The 22930-nt window shown below is 42.1% G+C and overlaps 1 protein-coding gene across 3 annotated transcripts in view; it reads right to left on the reverse strand.

Moving 5' to 3' along the window:
- Nucleotides 1-478: 478 nt before the first annotated feature.
- CPO (carboxypeptidase O) overlaps nt 479-22930 on the reverse strand; it is a 417896-nt gene continuing 395444 nt past the window's right edge. For all 3 annotated transcript variants that reach the window (XM_075317717.1, XM_075317718.1, XM_075317719.1), the window contains 2 exons: nt 7044-7128; nt 479-5944 (listed from right to left, as the gene is read on the reverse strand). In XM_075317717.1, coding sequence (XP_075173832.1) covers nt 5676-5944; nt 7044-7128 — 354 coding nt within the window. In that variant the 3' untranslated portion in view covers nt 479-5675. The remainder of the gene's footprint in view (nt 5945-7043; nt 7129-22930) is intronic.

Genomic DNA, 22930 nt, shown 5'->3' on the forward strand with positions numbered 1-22930 from the left:
TTCTTTAGCAGGGAAATATGAGCACAGTATCTCTATGAACCTTTCTCTATGAACATCGGTTGAATATTGAGCTGTGTCAGCACCGTGACTATACACATCAAACAACATTCAGACATCAATGAGTAATAGGGACAAATTCATTAATCAGATTCAAGCTTGATCTGGGAATGGGCCTGACGAGCGGCATAAGGGGAAGAATCTCTTAACATCATTCTGTTAATTTGTGGCTGTCTGACTTAGCCGAGACTCTGTCCATTAACCCTTTGGCCTGCTAGAGGCGAATTAGAAATTTGCATGATAAAGGTATATTGTCCCAAACTAACCGATGTACTTCACGCAGATGAAAAAGATGTCAAAAGAGAAAGCAAGTCATAGGCAGCATCTGATGCTGGGCTTCTAAGAGACCAAGAAAAGCCCTCTGTCAGTCCGCCGCCATAGCCGGGAAGAATATTTGTCATAAAAAAAAGTGCAGGCACAGTCAATGACATTATGCTTTTATTCAGTCTACATTGTAAAACACAAACCCCAGAATACAAACATTTCCCTTGAATAATCCTTTATTTTCAGAAGATGAAATTCATAAAATTACTTATAAAACTCTGACGTTTCTGAGAATCATATTGCCTATTAATTAATTTCCTTTTTCTGCCTTTATAGAACTTGTGCAGCTAATATTATAATTCTGGCAGATAGCGTAGTGTACTCCTTGTAGATATGTAACTTGTGCTACTCAATATTACTGACACACATGGACTCCTCGGCTTTGTACATTCATGACTGATGGGACCCCATCTGTGAGCCAAAGCGGCCCACTATGCTGAACCTGGCTGAACCCTGCATTACATGGCTGACCCCCATTTTTAATTAACATCCACACGTCTTGCCCCAGCAATGTGAGATGGACAATTTGTATTTTAAAAGGTTTTTTAATGACACAACTCTTTAAATGGCCTTGTATGATATTAGTAAGTAAAAAATGTTTTCCCCAAAACAGCACAACTCAATTCCCTTCTTTGGTAGCTCCCTATAATCACTGTCGGGTCACTGTGTCTTGTGTGATTACATTGTAAGTGCACACTCGTGCCAGTAGATTTTGATATACAGCTTCCATCTTTTCTCTTAGTTTCTAGATGTTTATTATTAACAAATAGATTTCTTATTGTTTAGAGAATTTATGTTCAAGAGTAAAAATATTGTCATGTGATCACAATAGTAGAATATCATGACCAACTGATGGATAAAAGGACAGGACGTGACCACTCTGATGTAGAAATGCCAGTCTTCAAAAGAATAAGGATTGTAATGATTTAATCATGTGATTTCTTACTCACATGAAATAATGGACTCGCACTTTTATTCCTCTAAACAGGAATGTTAAAGAGAACCTGTCAGCAAGATTTAGCAGTATAAAGGAAAGGCCATAATGGCTCTGCTATACTAATAAACTGATACTTTTGGTGAAGAAACCCGGTCTGTGGTTCTTGTCTATTCAGCCTCTAAAATTTTCGTCTAATGACAGCTCTGTGCATTGCGGCAGGACTGGGGGGAGGGGACAAATTCTGGTCCTCTGCCCCTCCGCCTGCCTCCTGTGTGTCTATAATAAGTCACTGTGTATTCAGTGACCTGCATCTTTATTGAAGGATGTGAAATCACACTGCGCACTTGGCACAGAGCCCAATGACGGCAGTGGCGTGTGAACAGTGTGTTTCCATGGGCAGTGTTCAAGTCTTCAATAAAATGGCGTCGGAGGTTGCGCATATGCAGATGGAGATCTTGGCTCAACAATGTCTTCATTAAGCGCATGCGCCGCTTCAACCGATATTTTATTGAAGACTGGCTGTGTAATGAAGCTGCAACCATGCCACTCATTCCAGTGACAGTGGTGGCGTGAAACTTCAGCAAGGAGGCAGGTTACTGAATAATTACTAACTTGTCATAAGCACACAGTAGGCAAGTGGTGGGGCAGAGGAACAGAAGAAGACCCTACCCCAGCCTCGCTATGATGCACAATGCTGTCATTAGAAAAAAAACTACCGAGGCTGATTACACAAGAACCAGAGATTCTTTCACTAAAGATATCAGTTTAATCAGTATAGCAGCGCCATTATGACCATGCCTTTCCTTTATATTGCTAAATCCTCCTGACAGGTTCTTTCACTAATACTTCCCCTATACATCAATGAACAGGGAGTCTACCTCTATTTTTTTCAGCTAAACCCTAATGGTAACTAATTCTTTGGTACCCATAGGTAATAAGGCCTCCAATTTAACGTCTTATTGCTCTGATTTCATGTGGATACATATAGATGTTTTTTGTGTAAGATTGTATACCAGAATAATTGTGACATGCTCCATCGTATGTAGTAATTTACTACGCAATTCTGCTAAGGCCTCTGTCACACACCCGTGAAAATCACGCACATGTTTCATGGACGTGTCAAAGATGCGTATTGCCCTCGGTGTGCTGTGTGTATGGCACACGTGTATTCTCCGTGTTTATCTGTGATAACACATGGAGAACGGGAACTTTCTACTCACCTGTCCCTGGCGTTGCTGTCCGTGGTGCTGATCTTCGGTCTCCGATCCTGCCGACTCCCCGCTGCTGCTGCTTCCGGCCGCAGTGAAGTGAATATTAAATGAGCATAATGAGCGGCGGTCGGCAGCAAGTGACAGCAGCGGCACAGACAGGAGGGCTGGAGAAGGTGAGTAAAGGTTTGGGTTTTTTTAAAAGACACATGTCTTTTTCTCCGGTTCGTGTCACTTGGAACACATCCGTGTGGTCTGTGTGTGTTACGTGTGACACCCATGATGCCGGAGAAAAACGGGCATGTCGGCGTATGGAGCACACAGGCACACGTAAGTAAAGAACGGACACACATTCCGTGCAAAAATACTTGCGTGTCCCCGAAACTATGGGAAAACATATGTCAACGTGTGCCCGTGTCTCCGGTACGTGACAAAACTGTCCATACATGTACCTGAGGCACGAACGTGTGACAGAGGCCTAAGGATTCTAGGATTCTAGGGGAGAAAATCTCTAAACACAAGGCTTGTGATAAAGCCAGTCCCTGTACTGTGGGGCTGGACCAGATCACAGCGCTTTTAGGATCTGTGAATATTTTTGCCTGATTTGTTAATTTGTAAGTTCATCAAATACAATAAGATCACATTTGCTTATTAACATCATCCAATGCACATCTGACACCTAACAAATCCCTCTGCTACTCGTTTTAATAGATGGTCAACCTCAAAACTGCTTCAGAAATCAGTAAAACGTTAGCATTTATGGTATATAAAAATGGTATGGATAAACATATTTAGTAGGCCACACCTAAATGTTCCATGAAAAAAATTGTCTGAAAATATATAAAACCCTTTTCATCCATTATTTTAGTTATTTGTTATTGGTTATAGTTATCTTCTCAATATTGTAAATTCTGTCAGATATTTCTGATATTTATAAGATTGTGACAAATGTGTGAACTTTTTGTGAATTTTTGTTTTCAGAAAAGAAGGAGCCCTCTTAACCCTCTTCTACAAAAGCGTGTATGACCCCTTCTTTTTCATTCTGGCCAGCCAGTAATAACTTATATTAGTCAAATATAGACATCTATGATGGACTCAAATTCCAGTAGCGCTCCTTTATGAACATAAAAATTAAGCTAAGATTATAAATTTAAGAGTCACACTTTCAGATTTGGGATATGTAAAGAAAACTTGTGACACATTGTTTTGACTTGGGTACTAGCCGATGAGCGCTCTTGACTTTTCATGAAATAGATAAATTAAAATGTCTTCTATGTATTGAGGTTTTGATAAAAGAATGAGTCTTAAGCCTGCTTTACACGTTGCAATTTCGCATACGATATCGTATACGATTTGCAACGCCCCCATCGTATGTGTGGCACGTTCAATTTGTTGAACGTGCCACACAAATGATTAACCCCCGTCACACGTACTTACCCGTCCATATGACCTCGATGTGGGCGGCGAATGTCCACTTCCTGGAGTGGGAGGGACGTTCGGCGTCACATCGACGTCACGCGGCAGCCAGCCAATAGAAGCGGAGGGGCGGAGCTGAGCGGGATGTAAACATCCCGCCCACCTCCTTCCTTCCGCATTGTGGAATGGGAGCCGCAGGACGCTGGTAAGATCTGTTCATCGTTCCCGGGGTGTCACACACTGCAATGTGTGCTACCCCGGGTACGATGAACAATCTGACATGCAATTCTAGAGAAAGGTACGATGTGTATGCGATGAACGTTTTATCGTTCAATCGCAATCGCACGTAACTGTCACACACTGCAATGTACCTTACGATGCCGAATGTGCGTTACTTACGACGTGACCCCGCCGACACATTGTAAGATACATTGCAGCGTGTAAAGCAGGCTTTAAGCCTGCTTTACACATTACGATCTATCGTGCAATTTCACGATCGATCGTACCCGCCCCCGTCGTTTGTGCGTCATGGGCAATTAGTTGCCCGTGGCGCACAAAGTCGTTAATCCCCGTCACACGCACTTACCTGCTGTGCGACGTCGCTGTGGGCGGCGAACATCATCTTCCTGAAGGGGGAGGGACGTTTGGCGTCACAGCGACGTCACACAGCAGCCGGACAACCGAAGCGGAGGGGCGGAGATGAGCGGGATGTAAACATCCCGCCCACCTCCTTCCTTCCGCATTGCCGGCGGGTGCCGCGGGACGCAGGTAAGCTGTGTTCATTGTTCCCGAGGTGTCACACGGAGCAGCGTGGGCTACCTCGGGAACGATGAGCAACTGGCGCCATTTTAATTAAACAAGATTATGAAACCGAGCGACAAGTACACGACTCATGATTTGTGAGCGATACTGCATCTCTCGGAGGTGTCACACAGCCCGACGTCGCAAGCGATGTCGGATGTACGGCACAAAACCCGTGACCCCGACGATCTATTGCACGATAGATCGTCTCGTGTAAAGCACCCTTTAGTTTTCTAATCTTCTGTGGGGGGGTTTTGTGCTTTCATTTAAAATTACACTGGACGGTTCTTAAAATATGTATAAAATTACAAGTATTTAAAGCTAAAAATTGGAGATCTACAAATTTAAAAGGAAAAACATGAAGTCAACCTCCATTAATTTACTTTTAAAACTCAAAACTGGAAAGTTTCATTAATACTATGACATCACTGGGGAAATTGAAACATAGCAATATGTCTACAATGGTGGGTGGTTATAGTAGACTGCCTGAGGTTCTCAACCTCAAATGTATTTTTGCAAGAGAAGATTAATATCAGTCATAGATAGTTAAAGTGTGGTTTAAGGTCTTCTGCGTCTCCTTATCACTTTTCTACTCTTAATTCTTTTAGCCTTGAAGGGGAACCTAACAATCTTATATAAAAATCATACTTATTGGGCAGTATGCATTTAGCACCTAGGCTGTCAGATAAGGCCGTGCAACTAAAAATGTCTACCGGCACGGTTTTGACTTCTGAGAAGGTATGATAAAATGTTTAGGGGACCTGCTGTGTAACAGCAGGTATAGTGATGGCACACAACAGGAATATCAATAGCAAAGTGTATTGTGTTAGCATGGTCCAGGATTTGGCCAAAGATTTACATTAATTAATAATTTTAGTGGCGTAGTCATTTGATTTTGGTTTGTTTTACGAATATGTCATCTATCTTACATGTTATGTCAATAGGACAACTGTTAAGAATGTAGAAAGAAAAGCAAATGAGTAAAGATTCCCAAAGCTTTTTGATGCCTGGTTTGGGAAATATTTGTCATTCACATACTCAATGATTGTCAATACACCAGCCATGGTCTCTTCACATGTTGGCTGAATTTGGTCTTCTGGCAATATAAACTGATAAGTGCCATTGTCTCTCAGCTCTATAGTGTAAGAAAACTCAACTCCAAGGTCATAGACCCAATCTTGAGATGTCCCAGAGGCTTCATCTGAAACACAATAAAACACGTAGGTAATGTCAAGCTTTATGTTAAAACTGGAAACCCAAATTAGACAAGGAAAACATCTAAACATGGAGAACTAGAGCTGGCTTACTGTTAATTTCCATCAACATCTAAACAAGTTATTTTGATTTTCAATTGCTGGTGGTTCCGTATAACAAATATCAAAATGACCTCTTAGTGCTGGGTGTTACCTAAAACTATTGAGGCGTGTGGCGGGTGCCGGCCTGACACTGAACTGCTTTTCATCACACAAGCATCAGCACATTTGTTGGAACTGTCAGTGGAGGTAGAGCCCATTGTAAAGGGAACCTGTCCTCTGATTCATTCAGCTTGAACTACGGGCAGCAAGAATACGAGCCTGGCCGCATGATTGTAGCCAGGTAAGTTTTACTATAAGAAGCTGCGGCCTATCAGAGTAAACATACTTTGAAAAGCCAGCCGTGGCCTATGTATTTCAGATTACTAGTCCAAAGCCGGTGCCCAGCTGCTCCCCACTCTGATTCCCTTGACAGACAGATCTCGCAATGTACATATACATACACACATATAGGCAGAGACGTGTCAGTCAACTTGAGCAGGGACAGAGAAAAGTCGGCCTGGGGTGAACCCGAATTGGACCAACATTTTAAAATAAAATATATCACCAATCAATATTTAATTCATGAGCTTCTGGGGTTTGAACAGCATGAATCTAATGACAGGTTCCCTTAAATTCTTTGACTACCTAGGCAAAAAAAGAAAACTTTCTTTGCATACAAATTTTTTTTTTTATAGTAAACAAAATATCACTTTTGTAGTCAAAGGTCTAGAACCAAGCACACGACTTCATGATATGCAAGACTGCCATATTACCTACCAGCCTTTGGCACAGTTTCATCTTCCCAAAGCACTGATGTTCATCCTGACATTGCTATTATTTTCCTAGGACACTGCATATTTGGTTACTATAGTGTGCCTCTAGGTCCTCACAGTAAGATCAGCTAGGTTTAAGATTTGTAACCAGGAATGGGTATAACTTAAATTGACTTCCGAATACCTCATTTATCAAAATGTGCAGTTTATGAAAAGAAAATATGATACTTACATAGGAGGTTGGCAAAAGTCCCCACTTTATACACTGTGCCATACTTCTTCTTCAGTTCTGAAGCTGCCATCTCTGCAACTTTTATCTGTAAAAACATATTTATAACTTGGATTAAACCTGAGCAGTACAAACTTAGGGTACCGTCACAGAAAAATGATGGTTTTCAAAAAAACACTGCATTAGCAGCATATTTTCTGTTTTCTGGCATAATGCCATGATACTGCTGGCGCCGGCGTCCTCCCCCACTTCCGGGTTTGCAATGTTAAATAGCCTGCTAGCACTGATAAGCACTACAGACAGCCATACCCTGGGCACACAGGTAAAAACTATGCTTTATTACATCATGTCACTGCACATCCTGATCTTAGTAACTGAGCACATGTAATGATTTTAATTCTAGATGGATGGAACCTGTGAGGGTAAGGCGTTGGCTGTAAGCCATCTGTCCAGATGTAATAACATAATCTGTGTGTGTATATAATTAAAGCATAGATGTCGTTGAATAATTATCTGTATGTCTGTATGACAATCACATAGACGCCATAATATGATTTTAAGATGTGCACTCAGGAATGTGTTAACCAAGATGGATAAGCTAAAATGTACAATGAACAAAGAAGTATTCATAACACACTGATTGTATCCATAACATGTTGGTTCTCACCAGCTGGTATGTGAAGCTGGGGCTTTATCTTTACTTCTTGTTCCCGTCTCAAGGTCAAATGTTGGATTGTATAACCATGAGATTCTTAATGCATGAGCCAGAAGCTTGCTTCTGCTCAAACAGTGAATACGTCTCGGCGTGATCATTGTTGTCAGAATTATTTATATCTGCGCAGATCGATTTGTAATCCGTCTCTGTGACCCTGAGAAACCCCATTTGAGGTTTCCCCAAAATTACCAAACTTGACAAATGCACCTTACCATTATGCATTTGCTAAAACCCCATATTCCAGGTGATAAAGAACCACCATCAGCTACATATTATTGATATATCCCATTTTTGAATACAATTGTGGAGGATCTTATAGTTTGCCATAATACCTTTTTTTCCATACAGTTAGGTCCAGAAATATTTGGACAGTGACACAATTTTCGTGAGTTGGGCTCTGCATGCCACCACATTGGATTTGAAATGAAATCTCTACAATAGAATTCAAGTGCAGATTGTAACGTTTAATTTGAAGGTTTGAACAAAAATATCTGATAGAAATTGTAGGAATTGTACACATTTCTTTACAAACACTCCACATTTTAGGAGGTCAAAAGTAATTGGACAAATAAACCAAACCCAAACAAAATATTTTTATTTTCAATATTTTGCTGCGAATCCTTTGGAGGCAATCACTGCCTTAAGTCTGGAACCCATGGACATCACCAAACGCTGGGTTTCCTCCTTCTTAATGCTTTGCCATGCCTTTACAGCCGCAGCCTTCATGTCTTGCTTGTTTGTGGGTCTTTCCGTCTTAAGTCTGGATTTGAGCAAGTGAAATGCATGCTCAATTGGGTTAAGATCTGGTGATTGACTTGGCCATTGCAGAATGTTCCACTTTTTTGCACTCATGAACTCCTGGGTAGCTTTGGCTGTATGCTTGGGGTCATTGTCCATCTGTACTATGAAGCGCCGTCCGATCAACTTTGCGGCATTTGGCTGAATCTGGGCTGAAAGTATATCCCGGTACACTTCAGAATTCATCCGGCTACTCTTGTCTGCTGTTATGTCATCAATAAACACAAGTGACCCAGTGCCATTGAAAGCCATGCATGCCCATGCCATCACGTTGCCTCCACCATGTTTTACAGAGGATGTGGTGTGCCTTGGATCATGTGCCGTTCCCTTTCTTCTCCAAACTTTTTTCTTCCCATCATTCTGGTGCAGGTTGATCTTTGTCTCATCTGTCCATAGAATACTTTTCCAGAACTGAGCTGGCTTCATGAGGTGTTTTTCAGCAAATTTAACTCTGGCCTGTCTATTTTTGGAATTGATGAATGGTTTGCATCTAGATGTGAACCCTTTGTATTTACTTTCATGGAGTCTTCTCTTTACTGTTGACTTAGAGACAGATACACCTACTTCACTGAGAATGTTCTGGACTTCAGTTGATGTTGTGAACGGGTTCTTCTTCACGAAAGAAAGTATGCGGCGATCATCCACTACTGTTGTCATCCGTGGACGCCCAGGCCTTTTTGAGTTCCCAAGCTCACCAGTCAATTCCTTTTTTCTCAGAATGTACCCGACTGTTGATTTTGCTACTCCAAGCATGTCTGCTATCTCTCTGATGGATTTTTTCTTTTTTTTCAGCCTCAGGATGTTCTGCTTCACCTCAATTGAGAGTTCCTTAGACCGCATGTTGTCTGGTCACAGCAACAACTTCCAAATGCAAAACCACACACCTGTAATCAACCCCAGACCTTTTAACTACTTCATTGATTACAGATTAACGAGGGAGACGCCTTCAGAGTTAATTGCAGCCCTTAGAGTCCCTTGTCCAAATACTTTTGGTCCCTTGAAAAAGAGGAGGCTATGCATTACAGAGCTATTATTCCTAAACCCTTTCTCCGATTTGGATGTGAAAACTCTCATATTGCAGCTGGGAGTGTGCACTTTCAGCCCATATTATATATATAATTGTATTTCTGAACATGTTTTTGTAAACAGCTAAAATAACAAAACTTGTGTCACTGTCCAAATATTTCTGGACCTAACTGTATGACACTGCCCTTATGTGTATGCCTAACTCTCACTACAACAATCTAGCACTAATATATGATCCTTTTTCAGATGGTATCACCTGATATTATTGTACCACACTACTATTAACCCTGTATGATCCTGGTGATCTAAAACAGCCATCAGATATATACTATTACATCTTATTACTATAAGGCTGGGGCCACACGGGGACTACTGCGATCCACTTGCATGACACTCGGCTCGTGCTGGCAGTACAGCAGAGCCGAGTGTCATGCGTGTGTCCTTGCAACTGAGGTCCGTTCGTGCGAGCAGACCTCAGCTGCGGGGGGCAGGCCGGCACTCAGGAGGGGAGAGAGGGATTTCTCTCCCTCTCTCCTGCGTAGCCGGCTATTGCCATTCTCGCACTGCACTGGCAGTACACCGGTGTACCGCGAGTGCAGTGCGATTTTTGACTCGCCCCATTCACTTGAATGGGTCCGAGAGAAAGAGTCTCGCATTACAATCGCAGCATGCTGTGATTGTTTTCTTAGTCCGATTAGGGCTGAGAAAATAATCGCTCATGTGTGCTGACACACAGGCTAGAATTGGTCCGAGGGGAATGCGATGTTTTATCGCACTCCACTCACACTGTTTTTCTCGCCGTGTGGCTTAGGCCTAATCTATACAATTAAAATACTCCTAGTGTATACTAAATTGGAACTCTGTATACATTTATTTCCAGATGGAGGTACCCTGTACCATTATTATATACAAGTATTAACCCTTTACAGCCTTATTGATCCAAAACAACTACCAGGTATAGAGATATATACTATGACATTTTGAAAATACTATATATCAGTTCATGATAATGATTTTTAAATTCTATGTTTCTAAGAAGGTATAGTCTACTACGGAAACTCTCCACTGGGAATTTTAATCACTAGAGACCACCACCGGTACAACAAAATTCTTGGTCTTTACAACCAAAAAATTGTAAAGTATACAAATAAGGTACTACATTACTCTCTCCTGCAATGTAGTATTATTTATTTATTATTTATTCACACATATATCATTTCTCTACAGACCTCACCTTGGGGACTTTCCATACAATTTATTCGTGTGGGATTCTCTCTTCAATTCTTTTTTTGAAAAAAATCCTTCTTTAAAAAAAAAATCTTTCTTTGGAGGCATGATTGTGTTCATATAAAATACATTGTCTTCTTATGACTTCTTTCCTTTACTTGTAACCAAGTTATGTTGTATGTTTAGTTCATCTTGTTTTCTTCTATGTAATTTAATGGAAAATGTAGTCTTATGTATATATGTATTTATGTAAAATATTGATTATCCTTTTATTTTCTCACTTTTTTCAGAGACTGTATGTGACAAAGGCCCTATACGGCCGAAACGTCGATTTATTTCTGTTGCCACACAATAAATTCACAAATTTTGCAACGAAAAATTAATTTTTGTTTTATTTACAAAAAAGAGAGTGCAGTGTTTTTCAATATATATGACTTGGACCACGGTCCCCTCACTGGCATCTCTGAATCTTAGTCTGCCGAGTGCACACCAACTTTACTCCAAATATGATACTGCTGGGAACGGTCACCAAGGCTGAGAATCAATAGGCTTATAGAGCTGGTATTTGCAAAAAGAAAAACAGCCCTAAAACTCACGATCTGAAGCTAAATATCAGTCTTTATTCAATTCCTATAAAACATACAAGTAAGTCAGGGAACTTGCAGAGTGCTGCCAGACGACAGCCGCTTTGCGTGTGAACATGCTTCTACAGGTCTGTGTATATTAGGCTAGTATAACTCTGCGGACCCTTCACAGGTTTTACCTGTGTGGCTGCATTCATGCCACATGATTGGAGATGAGTGGATCTGTGGAATTTTAGGTTTGCTGGATTAGGCTGGACTTTAGCTAAAGTTCAGTTTGGGACCTAGAATTGACCTGAATTTCATTCCGGAGCCCGAACCCGATTGAAAATCACTGAATGGGCAGTTCGGCTCTCCGCCCACATACATCCAGCCATAAAAAAAGGTCCATTTCCAGGGAAGTGAGGGAGGGTTTTTGTTTTGTTTTTTTTGTACACACTACATCCGAAAATGTTGTTTTTACCCCCCGTGAGAGCCATGCAAAGACTGCAAGTCGTTATCACTGGGCCGAGCACCGAGCGGACCCGAGCACACCAATGCTCAATTACATACGTTGCATACGTGCAACACCTGAAATCTGAACTAGAGCACTGGTTTGTTTACAGTTCGGGTTTGCTCATCATCAAATTCTTCTTTTTCCTTTCTTATTCTCTCGTTCCTCATGTGCCTTCAAGAAAGAAAGTTTTTATGGATGTTTGATACCTGGAAAACGTCTCCACACATGATGTGTAGGAAGCACCAACAAAGCTGCACTCAGTTTCATGGGACCAGTAAGTCCTTCATTCTCAGAATCAATCTGGGATAATAACCAACTATCCGTAATGGATCTCAAGCAACAACATCAGACTGAATCCACAGACTTATGGCAATCTTGTAGTCATATCTGGGATCAATATTAATTTTGTGCATATTAAAAATAAATTAGATAATGAAAGTAACATGAGTCTTGGGAAAAAAAGATGCAATTTACATAAACTTCCATATTTTATATCACTGGAGCCATATTTGTTGATAGAAATGAATTGTCTCCACATGGATAACAATTATTACAGCTATTATTTATGTTCCAGCCTTGTGTATCCTCATAAAGGTTATGTGGATGTAACCTTACCACGCTCCTCATTACCAGAGATTATTATCCAAGTACAGGGCTTTTACACTGCTTTCTTGTTTATCAGACCATAACTAAGTAGTATTTATGGCCGTGCCTCTTGTTTCATTCGCAGCGTTCTATGGTGAGCTGCTTTTCACTGTCCAATACACTGGATATAACTGGGGTTGGCGCATCCTGGTGCATAGCACAAGTGAAAATCACATATTCGGATGAACAGAAAATACCACGATATTTATGGTGACAAAAATTATTTAACAGCCAAATAGTGTTTACTTCATATGCAAATATTGTCCATCCAGAAATGTTATAAAATCTGGATATTCCAGGAGCAATCTTAAAAAGCATTTTCTCTCTTCTCAGGCAGACGTTGCCTGGCCCTTCAATACTCATTTTCTTTGTCACCATTATCAGTCATTTTTTCCAGCTACTCTAATTTCCATTAAAATACACATAATCTTGGATATTTAACCTCTGCTGGGATCACTCCTAAAATATCTGACCACTTTCCTTTTTCTGGATGCAGCCTCTCAAATATCAATACATTTTTGAAATGTTAAATCTTTCATTCTGGCAGATAATTCTCCATTCAGACTGTGCAGTGAAAAACGGGACACAGTGAATCAGCAACAAATATAATAAAAGGACTTTTTTTATTTCATAAATAGATAGTGCACATGAAAATAAGCAACTTTGTAATATATCTTATCACACAAATCTTTCTCTGTTAGAATTGATTATTCATTATTAGTGATGAGCGAATGTATTCGTCACTATTCGCTATTCGCAGAATAGTACGGTATTGCGATTAATGGTGTATTTACCTCACTATATTCGGATGTCCCATCAAGCCATTTTGGCACCTGATTTTCAGCTAATAAACATTCCGAGCTTTTTAACGAATCACAGTAATGCCACAGCCATCTTGGTTGTGGCCATATTGTGATTGGCTGCACGCTCAGCGTCATAGGATCTATAAAAGACCTTCCACCACCATTTTGTGCTTGTTGCCTCCGGAGCCAGCATTGTATCAGTGTAGGGATAGAGCGAGCAGCTGCTACGGAGAGTGTAGGCCTCTTAATACCACAAAAAGCCCTTTTCAGGGCTACCTGCAGTGTAGATCAGTGTAGCGTATGGCGGGACAGATTTCCGAGCAGGAACAGTGTTTATAGCAGTGTGTATCACTACCTCCATAGTACCGTCCAGAAACCAGAATACAATAGCTTTTTTAAGAGCTGATAGCACTGAACAAAGTCACAGCAGGCAGCGAGAGATTATGGATTAGGTAGGGAATCAGGACCTGTTTCCACAATATTTAAGGGTTCACCTCCTAACTTTTACCGTCCATCCATATCAGCCACATTAATACGCTGCTAGTGGCTTTTGCAAATAATTACAAAGCAGTACTCTAGCAATCAGTGCTGCCTGATACAATAAAGCACCATTCCTGTTTCCACAATATTTATGGGTTCACAGCCTAAATTGGGCTGTTCGTTCACATTAGCCACATTAATACGTTGCTCGTGGCTTTTGCAAATAGTTACAAAGCAGTACTCTAGCATTTACTGCTGCCTGATTCAGTAAAGCACTGTTCCTGTTTCCACAATATTTAGGGGTTGACAGCCTGACTTGTGCCATCCGTCCACATCAGTCACATTAATACGTTGCTAGTGGCCTTTGCAAATACAAAGCAGGACTTTTGTGCTGCCTGATACACTAAACGTACCTCTCCTTATAGGCCTTGGGGGTGCAGGCCTGCCCGTCTTCTACTGTGATGTTAGAGAGTGTTTTCAGCTGGGCAGAGGTGGTCCAATAACATACGCTTAGGAGGGACTGTTCTTACTTTTGCATGTACGTGATCCCGCCCTCACTGAGACTCAGATAGTGGAATACATATTCCATAGCAGTTTACAATGTGCCCATTGTATTGTTGGGCTTTACCCTCCTTCTCTTCCTCCTCCATATCATTCTGTAGCCCTCAATTTACGTTTTCAGGGGGCCATCATCAGTTGTTCATCAACAGTAATTGTAAATTGCTACTGAATATGTAGCCCCTATTTCAGTCACAATGTGGGACAATCCATGACAAGGGTCTCCAATGACAAATATTAGTTTGGTATGACTATTGTCCTGGTTTGTCCAGTTACAAAAATTTGCCCTATGGGTTGAGTCATGGTTGGCGCAGGAAGGAAATGGCTTTATATGGGAAGGTGTGGATGTTAACAGCAGTAGTCAAAATCAACATTTTGGGGGAATTCAGCCTGGCTTGCTCTCAGGTGGAGGGATTAGAAACAGTGGACAAATGCAGTTTTTGTTGAATTTAATCAGAGTAAGTCTGTTGGCATTTTCTGTGGAGAGGCATGTGCAAATATAAGTGATTGCCCCAGCAGAACTGAAAACGCGCTCTGACATCACACTAACAGCCAGGCAGGCGAGTGCCTACAAGGCGTATAAGGAGAGGTTGGGCCAACTGTTCAGCTTGGACACCCAATAATTAAAGGGAACTGAAGCGTCAGAAAGGACGCAGGTATGGTCACTTAAGTACCCCTTGACCATGCTGTGCAACTTCAACCTCCTTGGCATTATTACAGGCACAGATAGCCCTTGCTGATGAGCTGGTATATTGAAAATGGCCCAGTTTGCGTACATTTTCCCCCTACCTCTGTTGGACCTGGTGTTGGTGTCCCCCCCATTATTACTTGGTGTTGAAAGGAGTCGGTAACTCTGCCACCAGCGTGGTCTGATGGTGATGTTTTCAGCACCTGATCTACAGCAACCCTTTTGAATGCTTCCATTGTGCAACCCTTTGGTGACTCCAAAAGGAGTGAAGAAAATTTCTCCTTGTACGGTGGGTCCAGAAAGGTGGACAACCAGTATAAGTTGTTGGATAACGTGTATCACGCAAGGGTCTTGCCACAGACACTTACATATGAACTGTGCCAGTGGGCCACGCTGCAAACAGGCAAAGAATCTGTGTCCCCACCAGGAGAAATAATACCCATCCTCTCCTCACATTGACTCGCCTCCTCCACCTCCACCTCCTCCTCTTTAGCCCAAACATGCTGGATAGACATGAAGCTTGGGTTGAGAGTCCCCTGTCTAGCATTGGGAGCCCCCTCAGTAGCACAGAAAATCAAGTCCTCTCCCTACTCATCTTCCTCATCATCACCCAATGTTGCCTCAAAATATTTGCTGGGCTGGGTAGTATCACGCATTGCGAAATCTGGCTCCATAGCCACATGCTGGGCATTCAAAGCTTCCTCTCTGAGATTAAGCAGTGATTGTTTCAACAGACACAGCAGCGGAATGGTTAAGCTGATAATAGTCTGATCGCTGCTCACGAGCCTGGTGCAATACTCAAAGTTCTCAAGAACCTCACAAATATCAGCAATCCACACCCACTCGACAGTTGTTATGTGTGGTGGCTGACTCTCAGTCTGACGGGCATGTTGAAGCTGGTATTCAGCTACTGCCCTCTGCTGCTTACTAATCATCACCAACATATAATATGTAGAGTTGCACCGTGTGAGCAAGTCGCACATGACTCAATGACTTTGCAAATTCAAGCACTTTTGCAGCACTGTAAAACCAGCAATGGCAGAAATGGGCATTAATACGGCACACCTTCTCAAGTGAACATGAGCATACACATTGCATGTCCACCAACTCATACTCCGGCTCACTTTTTTGTTTTTCTTTTTTGTTTTTTTTTACCTTCTCAAGTATGTACGGCAAGTCAGGGTATGTTTTGAGAAATTTCTGAACAACTCGGTTCAACATGTGAGCCATGTTTGGAATGTGTATCAGCTTGCCCACCTTTAAAGCCTCCACCAGGTTACGCCCATTATCGCAGACAACCAGACCGGGTTGGAGGTGCAGCGGGGAGAGTCACTCATTGGTCTGTTCTTTTATACCTTGCTACAGCTCTGCGGCAGTGTGTGGTTTCTGACGTAAACATATCAGCTTCAGCAGAGCATGCTACCACTTTGCCGATGCGTGCTGCACCGCTCCCTGCTTGGCATTGATGGGGAGGGTAAATCAGCAGAGGATGAGGAGCAGGAGGAGCATGAGGGGAGACAGGAAGTGGCATATGATGAGGCAGAAACACTGGTAGAAGTTAGGCCCACTATTCTTGGCATGAGAAGCATGTGTGATGTTCCAGTTTGCATCTTTGTCTCAGCCTCCACCAGGTTCACCCAGTTTGCTGTGACAGATATGTATTGTCCCTGTCCACAACAACTTGTGTTTGTTGTTAGGTGGACCTTCCCGGCTACGGCGTTGGTCAGAGCATAGTTGAGATTGTTTAACATGTGCTTGTGTAAGGCGGGGACGGCATACTAGGCATAGGCAATATAGTGGCGGCTGGGAACACTGTATCGTGGGGCAGCCACAGCCAAGAGATCACAGAAACACTGTGTTCCCACAAGACTAAACGGCAAAATCTCCACAGCTGGCAATTTGGCAATGTGCGAGTTTAGATTTTGTGCCTGTGGGTGCGTGGCTAGATATTTATTCTTCCTTTCCAAGCTCTCAGGCACGGACAACTGGAAGCTTTCCTGGGACAAGGAAGTGGATGTGGTTGATGTTTGCTGTGTCTGTGCAATCACAGCTTGTGGCCAGGATGTATGAGTGTCTGCTTCCTAGACAGCAGATTGTGAAGGACATAGCACTTGTGACATCACAGTGGTTTGAGCCGCAGATATAAATTTGGTACCCTGGTGTTCTGCCCATCTACTGTCTGTCTGCAGTTTCCAAAATCATGTCTGCTCTCTATTTGAAACTTTACTTTCCAAAACTGAATTACTTCTATTCCCTCCATCTTCTAATCTCTCCTCTCTGTGTGTGGTACCACGATAATAATATTGAGACTATTAGATCCCAGTCATTGTTGGGACTGTAGTGACTACTTACTTAGTTGACCTGGTTTATTTAAGTGCTTAACACAAAGTGTTTATGGTCTGTGGGGTGTATGTGTTCACTTGTTAATCATAATTTGGGCACCTGGTTGTTATGGTGATGGATACCTTTACTAGCTAGGCCTAAGGTCAGATAGGGTAAGCCATCTGGAGCGGGGGTGTCCAAAAAAGTAAGACACTCCATTGTTAGGAAGAGAGAGTTGGGATGCATTTACGTAGGCCCCATCCTTTACAATTTCAGACAACATTTACTATTCCATCTTCAAAATCCCTTTCCTACTTAGTACGGGTTTAGTCTTCACCGGCACTTACACTAATTTTGTGTTTTAGTGTGTCCATGTCCTGTATATGTTGCATGTGAGTATATTGTTCATGTTTTTAATTAAGATTAATAAAAATATTGATTTTAGAGGTTTTGTTTTTGGTGGTTTTAGCCTTTATCTATCCCCATTTCTTTGAGGTGGCCGGTTTCTTTTTTCTTTCTTTGAGATGGCCTTGTCTCCCCACCTCATTGTAGATGTAAGCTGTCATGAGCAGGGTTGTCTTTTTTGTTATAATTATTGTATTTTCTATAACTTTTTTCTTGCTTGTACATGAGCCTCTGAATTGTAAAGCGCTGTGGAATATGTTGGGGCTATAGAAATAAAGATTATTATTATTATTACTGGGGTGCTTGGCTGCCATATTGTTCCACATACTGGTTGTGCTCAGGTTGCCTTTGCCTTGGCCTCTGCTCAACTTGGTATGGCAGATGCTACAGATTACAATGTTTTTCTCTGAAGGACTTTCAGAAAAAACTCCCAGATAGCGGCTGAATGGCCCTTTGCCCTGACTTGGGCCACAGAGGGGGTGCTCTTTGGAACAGTTGACCCAGTTCTAACTCTGGGCAAACCACTACCCCTTGGTGCTTGTGTTGGCGCTACATATCCATTTTCCTCTGTGATGCAGTGCTGGCAATGCATGTCAACAGTCCAGGTCGGATCAGTGGACTCATCATCGACCACCTCGTGTTCCATCTCATCCTCCTTCCCAGTTGAAATTGTAGGCTGACCTGATGGCAACTATGTCTCATCATCATTAGCCTCCACCTCTGGAGTCAGTAAATCAGGTTCCTCAAACTTGCTTTCTTCCGGCTATAGGTTCTCAAATACTGCGCATCAACACACGCCACCTCCTCACGTCCCTCTTTGATGCTGCATGGTGAAAGGCCAGAGCCAACCAAAAGATACATACAAAACAGATTTCAGAGTGGCCAAGCTTGGGGTTATATGTCTCCTGTGACTCATAATGGGGGGAGGAAAGAGGATCAGGTTGAGGATTGGATGGGCCAGCCTTCTGTGTATCCACAGTACGCTGTGTGGTCATGGAAGATTTGTTGCTGCTTGAAAAATGTGAAGAAACCTTGTTGTCTGCCATCCAAGACAGAATCTACTTTTGCTATTCGGGCTTACACACACATTTCCGTTCCAGACTAAGATATTTGGGGGGAGGGGGAGGGTAAAGCCCAATGCCACAATGGGCGCATTGTAAACTGCTATGGAATATGTATTCCACTATGTGAGTCTCAATGAAGGTGGGACCACCCAAATGTATAAGGTAGAGCAGTCCCTCCCAAATGTATGTTACTGGGCCACCGCAGAGCCCTCACCAAAATCAGCTTTCCTGACTATCGCAGGCCTTCTGAAAATTTGAATTTTGGCCCTCAGAATGACATGGAGGAGGAGGAAGAGGAGGGTAAAGCTCACTGCCATAATGGACACATTGTAAAATGCTATGGAATATATATTTCACTATCTGAGTCTCAATGAGGGAGAGACCGCCCAAATGTATAAGTAGCAGCAGTCCCTCCAAAACATATTTTACCGGACCACTTGACGCCCCTCAGGTGAAAGATCAACATACCAATGTGCACATTGTAGCTGGCCTTGTAATGAGCTGGGGAATAGCTAGAAATTAGGTATGACAGAGGGACCTACAAAATGTTAGGGCCCTCCCAATTGTAAAAGTAAAAAAAAAAGCCAAAACACTACATGTGAACAAAGACAAAAAAAGGGATATATGTTAAGAACTGGTATCCGTGGACGATCACGAAAAATCCCATTAATCAGGAAAAACAAAACCACAAGAGTGGTTGGAAACTAAGCTGACCGCAATTCCCTATCTATCAGACAACACTAGAAGTAGCAGTGGGATATTCCTAACACACCTAGACACCTCGTCTCCACCGGAGAAGCGTTCTACAGCTCAAACATAAAAATGAGGATTCCTAATTTGCCTCGGAGCAGTCCCCAAAGAAATAGCAAGCCCCCAACATATAACGACGGTAATGTAAGAAAACACAATACACAGATAGAAAATATAGATTAGCAAAGGTAAGGCCAAACTTACTAGATAGAAAAGGACAGGACAGATAACTAATTGCGGCCAGCAAAAAACCCTGCAAAAAATACAAAACTCCTGATAAGAAAAAAATACTAAGACCACTGGGTCTTACCCCGCTATATCGGGTAGTCTTGTGCCAGACACTTTAAAGTGAACTGCAGATATAATGGGAAGAAACAAAATCACAGAACAAACAATATTTTAAAGTGCAAATAATCCAAACATGAACAGGGAGCAAATTCCCTTTCTTGCTGGAGGAACTGCCCTGCTCACAAAAGCAGAGAAACAGATTCTCCCATACAAGAAACCAAACACAGAACCAAATGGAATAAGCCGAAACAACCTTAAGTGCAATATCAGCAATCAAGCACAGAAACCAGCAAACGTACCTGGAGTAGACTCAGACACAGAAGAAATGAGAAAAATTGAAGGGAAAAATCCCAGCCATCTTCAGAAGCAGCAGGAAAACATTTATCACCAGCGGCTGCCAGGCAGAAACTGCTCTCCTAAATACAATGAGCTAATTTGCAATAGGATTTCCTGGATTCCCAATTAACTCCAACACCTGTCTGAGTCACAGATTCAGATTCAGCTTCATTACCATTTCTGGTCACCAGAGAGAGCTCCACACCAGCACCCACTCGGATGACATTCACAACAGATATATTTTTTTTCTCCAGTTTATTTAGCCTTATATACAAGTGATTATGCAGAAAAAAAACTGTTTCTTAACCTTTTTGGCCTGTAAAAATGCAATTTAGGTTAGGTTTGGTAGGTTTTCTTGTGCATCTGTAAAAGTGGCATAATACTGTGACATCCTCATTCCCAGAAACCATATGTGAATCAGAAATGCATGCAGGCATATTCTCCAGATTCTCCCCATTCAGTTTTACACTTTCCCATCCATTTCAGCCTTTTTCTCAGGCCTCCAGACCTCTCTGTTGGGTCCATCAGAAAATTACTCGCATTGACTTGCATTGTACTTGCTATTCGGAATGAACACACGAGTATTACAAAGTACTCGTTTCAAGTGTAGTGATAACGAATATTACAGTACTTGCTCATCTCTAGTCATTATCAAAATTCTCAATTCTGAGGTAAAATCTGTATTCAGTGAAGACTTTCCCATTACTGAGATAGGAGATGGCAGCTGTTACTGATGATATTCTATGATGATGGGAGGAGGGAGGAGCTATAGGTAGAGGGAGGAGCTAGAAGCAAAGGGAGGAGCTATAGGTAGAGAGAGGAGCAAGATGCAGAACTCGTCCCCCTCCTCCAGAATCTCATCAGTAACAGCTCTCACCTCCTATCTCAGTAATGGGAAAGTCTTCACTGAATACAGATTTTACGTAAGAATTGAGAATTTTGATAATGACTAATCGATTCTGGCAGAGAAAGAAGCAGATTTGTCTGATAACATATCTTACAAAGTTACTTATTTTCATGTGTACTATTGATTTATGAGATAAAAATTAAAAACACATACACTTTAATATTCCAGCTCTAGGTGTAGTAGGCAAAACAGCACAAAAATGTTCTGGAATAAAGAAGTCTCATAGTAAGGCTCGATTCACACAAACGTATGAAAAATCGGTCCCATTCTCGTTTGCAAGAGTAGGACGATTTTTTCTCACTTGTCATCAGTGTGCTATCAGTGTGCTATCAGTATGCTGTCAGTGTGCAATGTTTTTTTCCTCAGCAGCTGTCACTCATTTACAGTCATGTACAGGAGCATTTACAGTGTTCTGTGCTACATGATAGGATTGTATTTAGAAAAACAGATGTCACTAGAATGGTCGGTGTGCCGTCCGTATGACATCCATTTTTTCCTCGCACCCATTGACTTGCATTGGCGATTCTCGACCGTTTTACAGATGAAAACGCAGCATGCTGCTACTTTTCTCACATCCAGAATCAGGATGTGAGAAAAGCTGAACAACTGCTCTCCCTCATTGACTAACATTGGTCAGAGTGCAATGCGAGATTTTTTCGCATTACACTCGTCCGATTTTCATGCTTGTGTGAGCGCACCCTAAGGCTGAGCACACACGGTGAGTAAAACGGAGCATCTGGAATGTCATAAAAAAAATCTCATACCACCCAGACCCATGTTACTGTATGGGGCAGCTCCCATGGGCAATTTTTTTCTCAGCCCCAATTGGACCGAGAAAACAATCGCAGCATGCTACTAGTAGAAAATGATTAATTTTCACTCACACCCATACAAGTCTATAAGTGCGAGAAAAACATTGCATTGCCCTCACATTACACCGGTGCAGTGTGACAGTCGCATCAGCTGACAATGGATGAGACAGGGAGATTACTCCCTTCCTCTCCTCCTCAGCGTCCACCCTGTCCTCCATGGCTGTGCTGCAATTGCAGGATCACATCACAGTGGCTTGACTCCAGCAGAGCGGGAGCCGAGTGTCATGCAATTCACTCGCGTTAATGACTGTGTGGCCCCAGCCTTATGAGTTGGGTATATTCACAAAAGGAGTACATCATGGCCCCCAAGAGTAAACATTATATACAGCAGACTGCAAACTACCACCATAAGGGGCAGGGGAGACTCTCCTCATTAAAACAAAACTCACAACGATCAGACTGCTGTATGCTTTCAGGCCAGGAGGGCCCAATAAGCATGGGTCTCCAACGCCTGAGAATACCAGTCCCCAGCTGTCGGGTTTTATCATGGCTGGATATCAAAATTGGGGGGCACTGCATGCCGTTTTTTAAATTATTTATTTCAATACTTAAAAAAAAAGCCGCATATGGTTCCTCTTATTTTGATATACAGCCAAGATAAGCGCACTGCTGGAGGGTGCTGCCTGTCGCTGTATGCTTTATATGTGCTGATATCATAATATGGGGACCCTACAACAAGTTTTTTATTTATTTTTACTCCAATCTACAGTGACTTGCAGACAGGGCCTGTGATTGCAAGCAGTCACATACTCTATTATACAGGCTGGTGGCGCTGTCTGACTTCAACCAATCATCTACACCAGGACTGCTAATGAGCGGCCCCGGAAGAATAGTGAGTGGCCCGTAAGCAGTTACAGTCGCACGGGAAGCTCGGTAAGTATAGCCTAGTTTACTTTTACTTTTCTTATTTCCCGAGTTGTCAGATTTAG

The sequence above is a fragment of the Anomaloglossus baeobatrachus genome, chromosome 7, assembly GCF_048569485.1.
Source record: "Anomaloglossus baeobatrachus isolate aAnoBae1 chromosome 7, aAnoBae1.hap1, whole genome shotgun sequence".
Lineage (NCBI taxonomy): Eukaryota > Metazoa > Chordata > Amphibia > Anura > Aromobatidae > Anomaloglossus > Anomaloglossus baeobatrachus.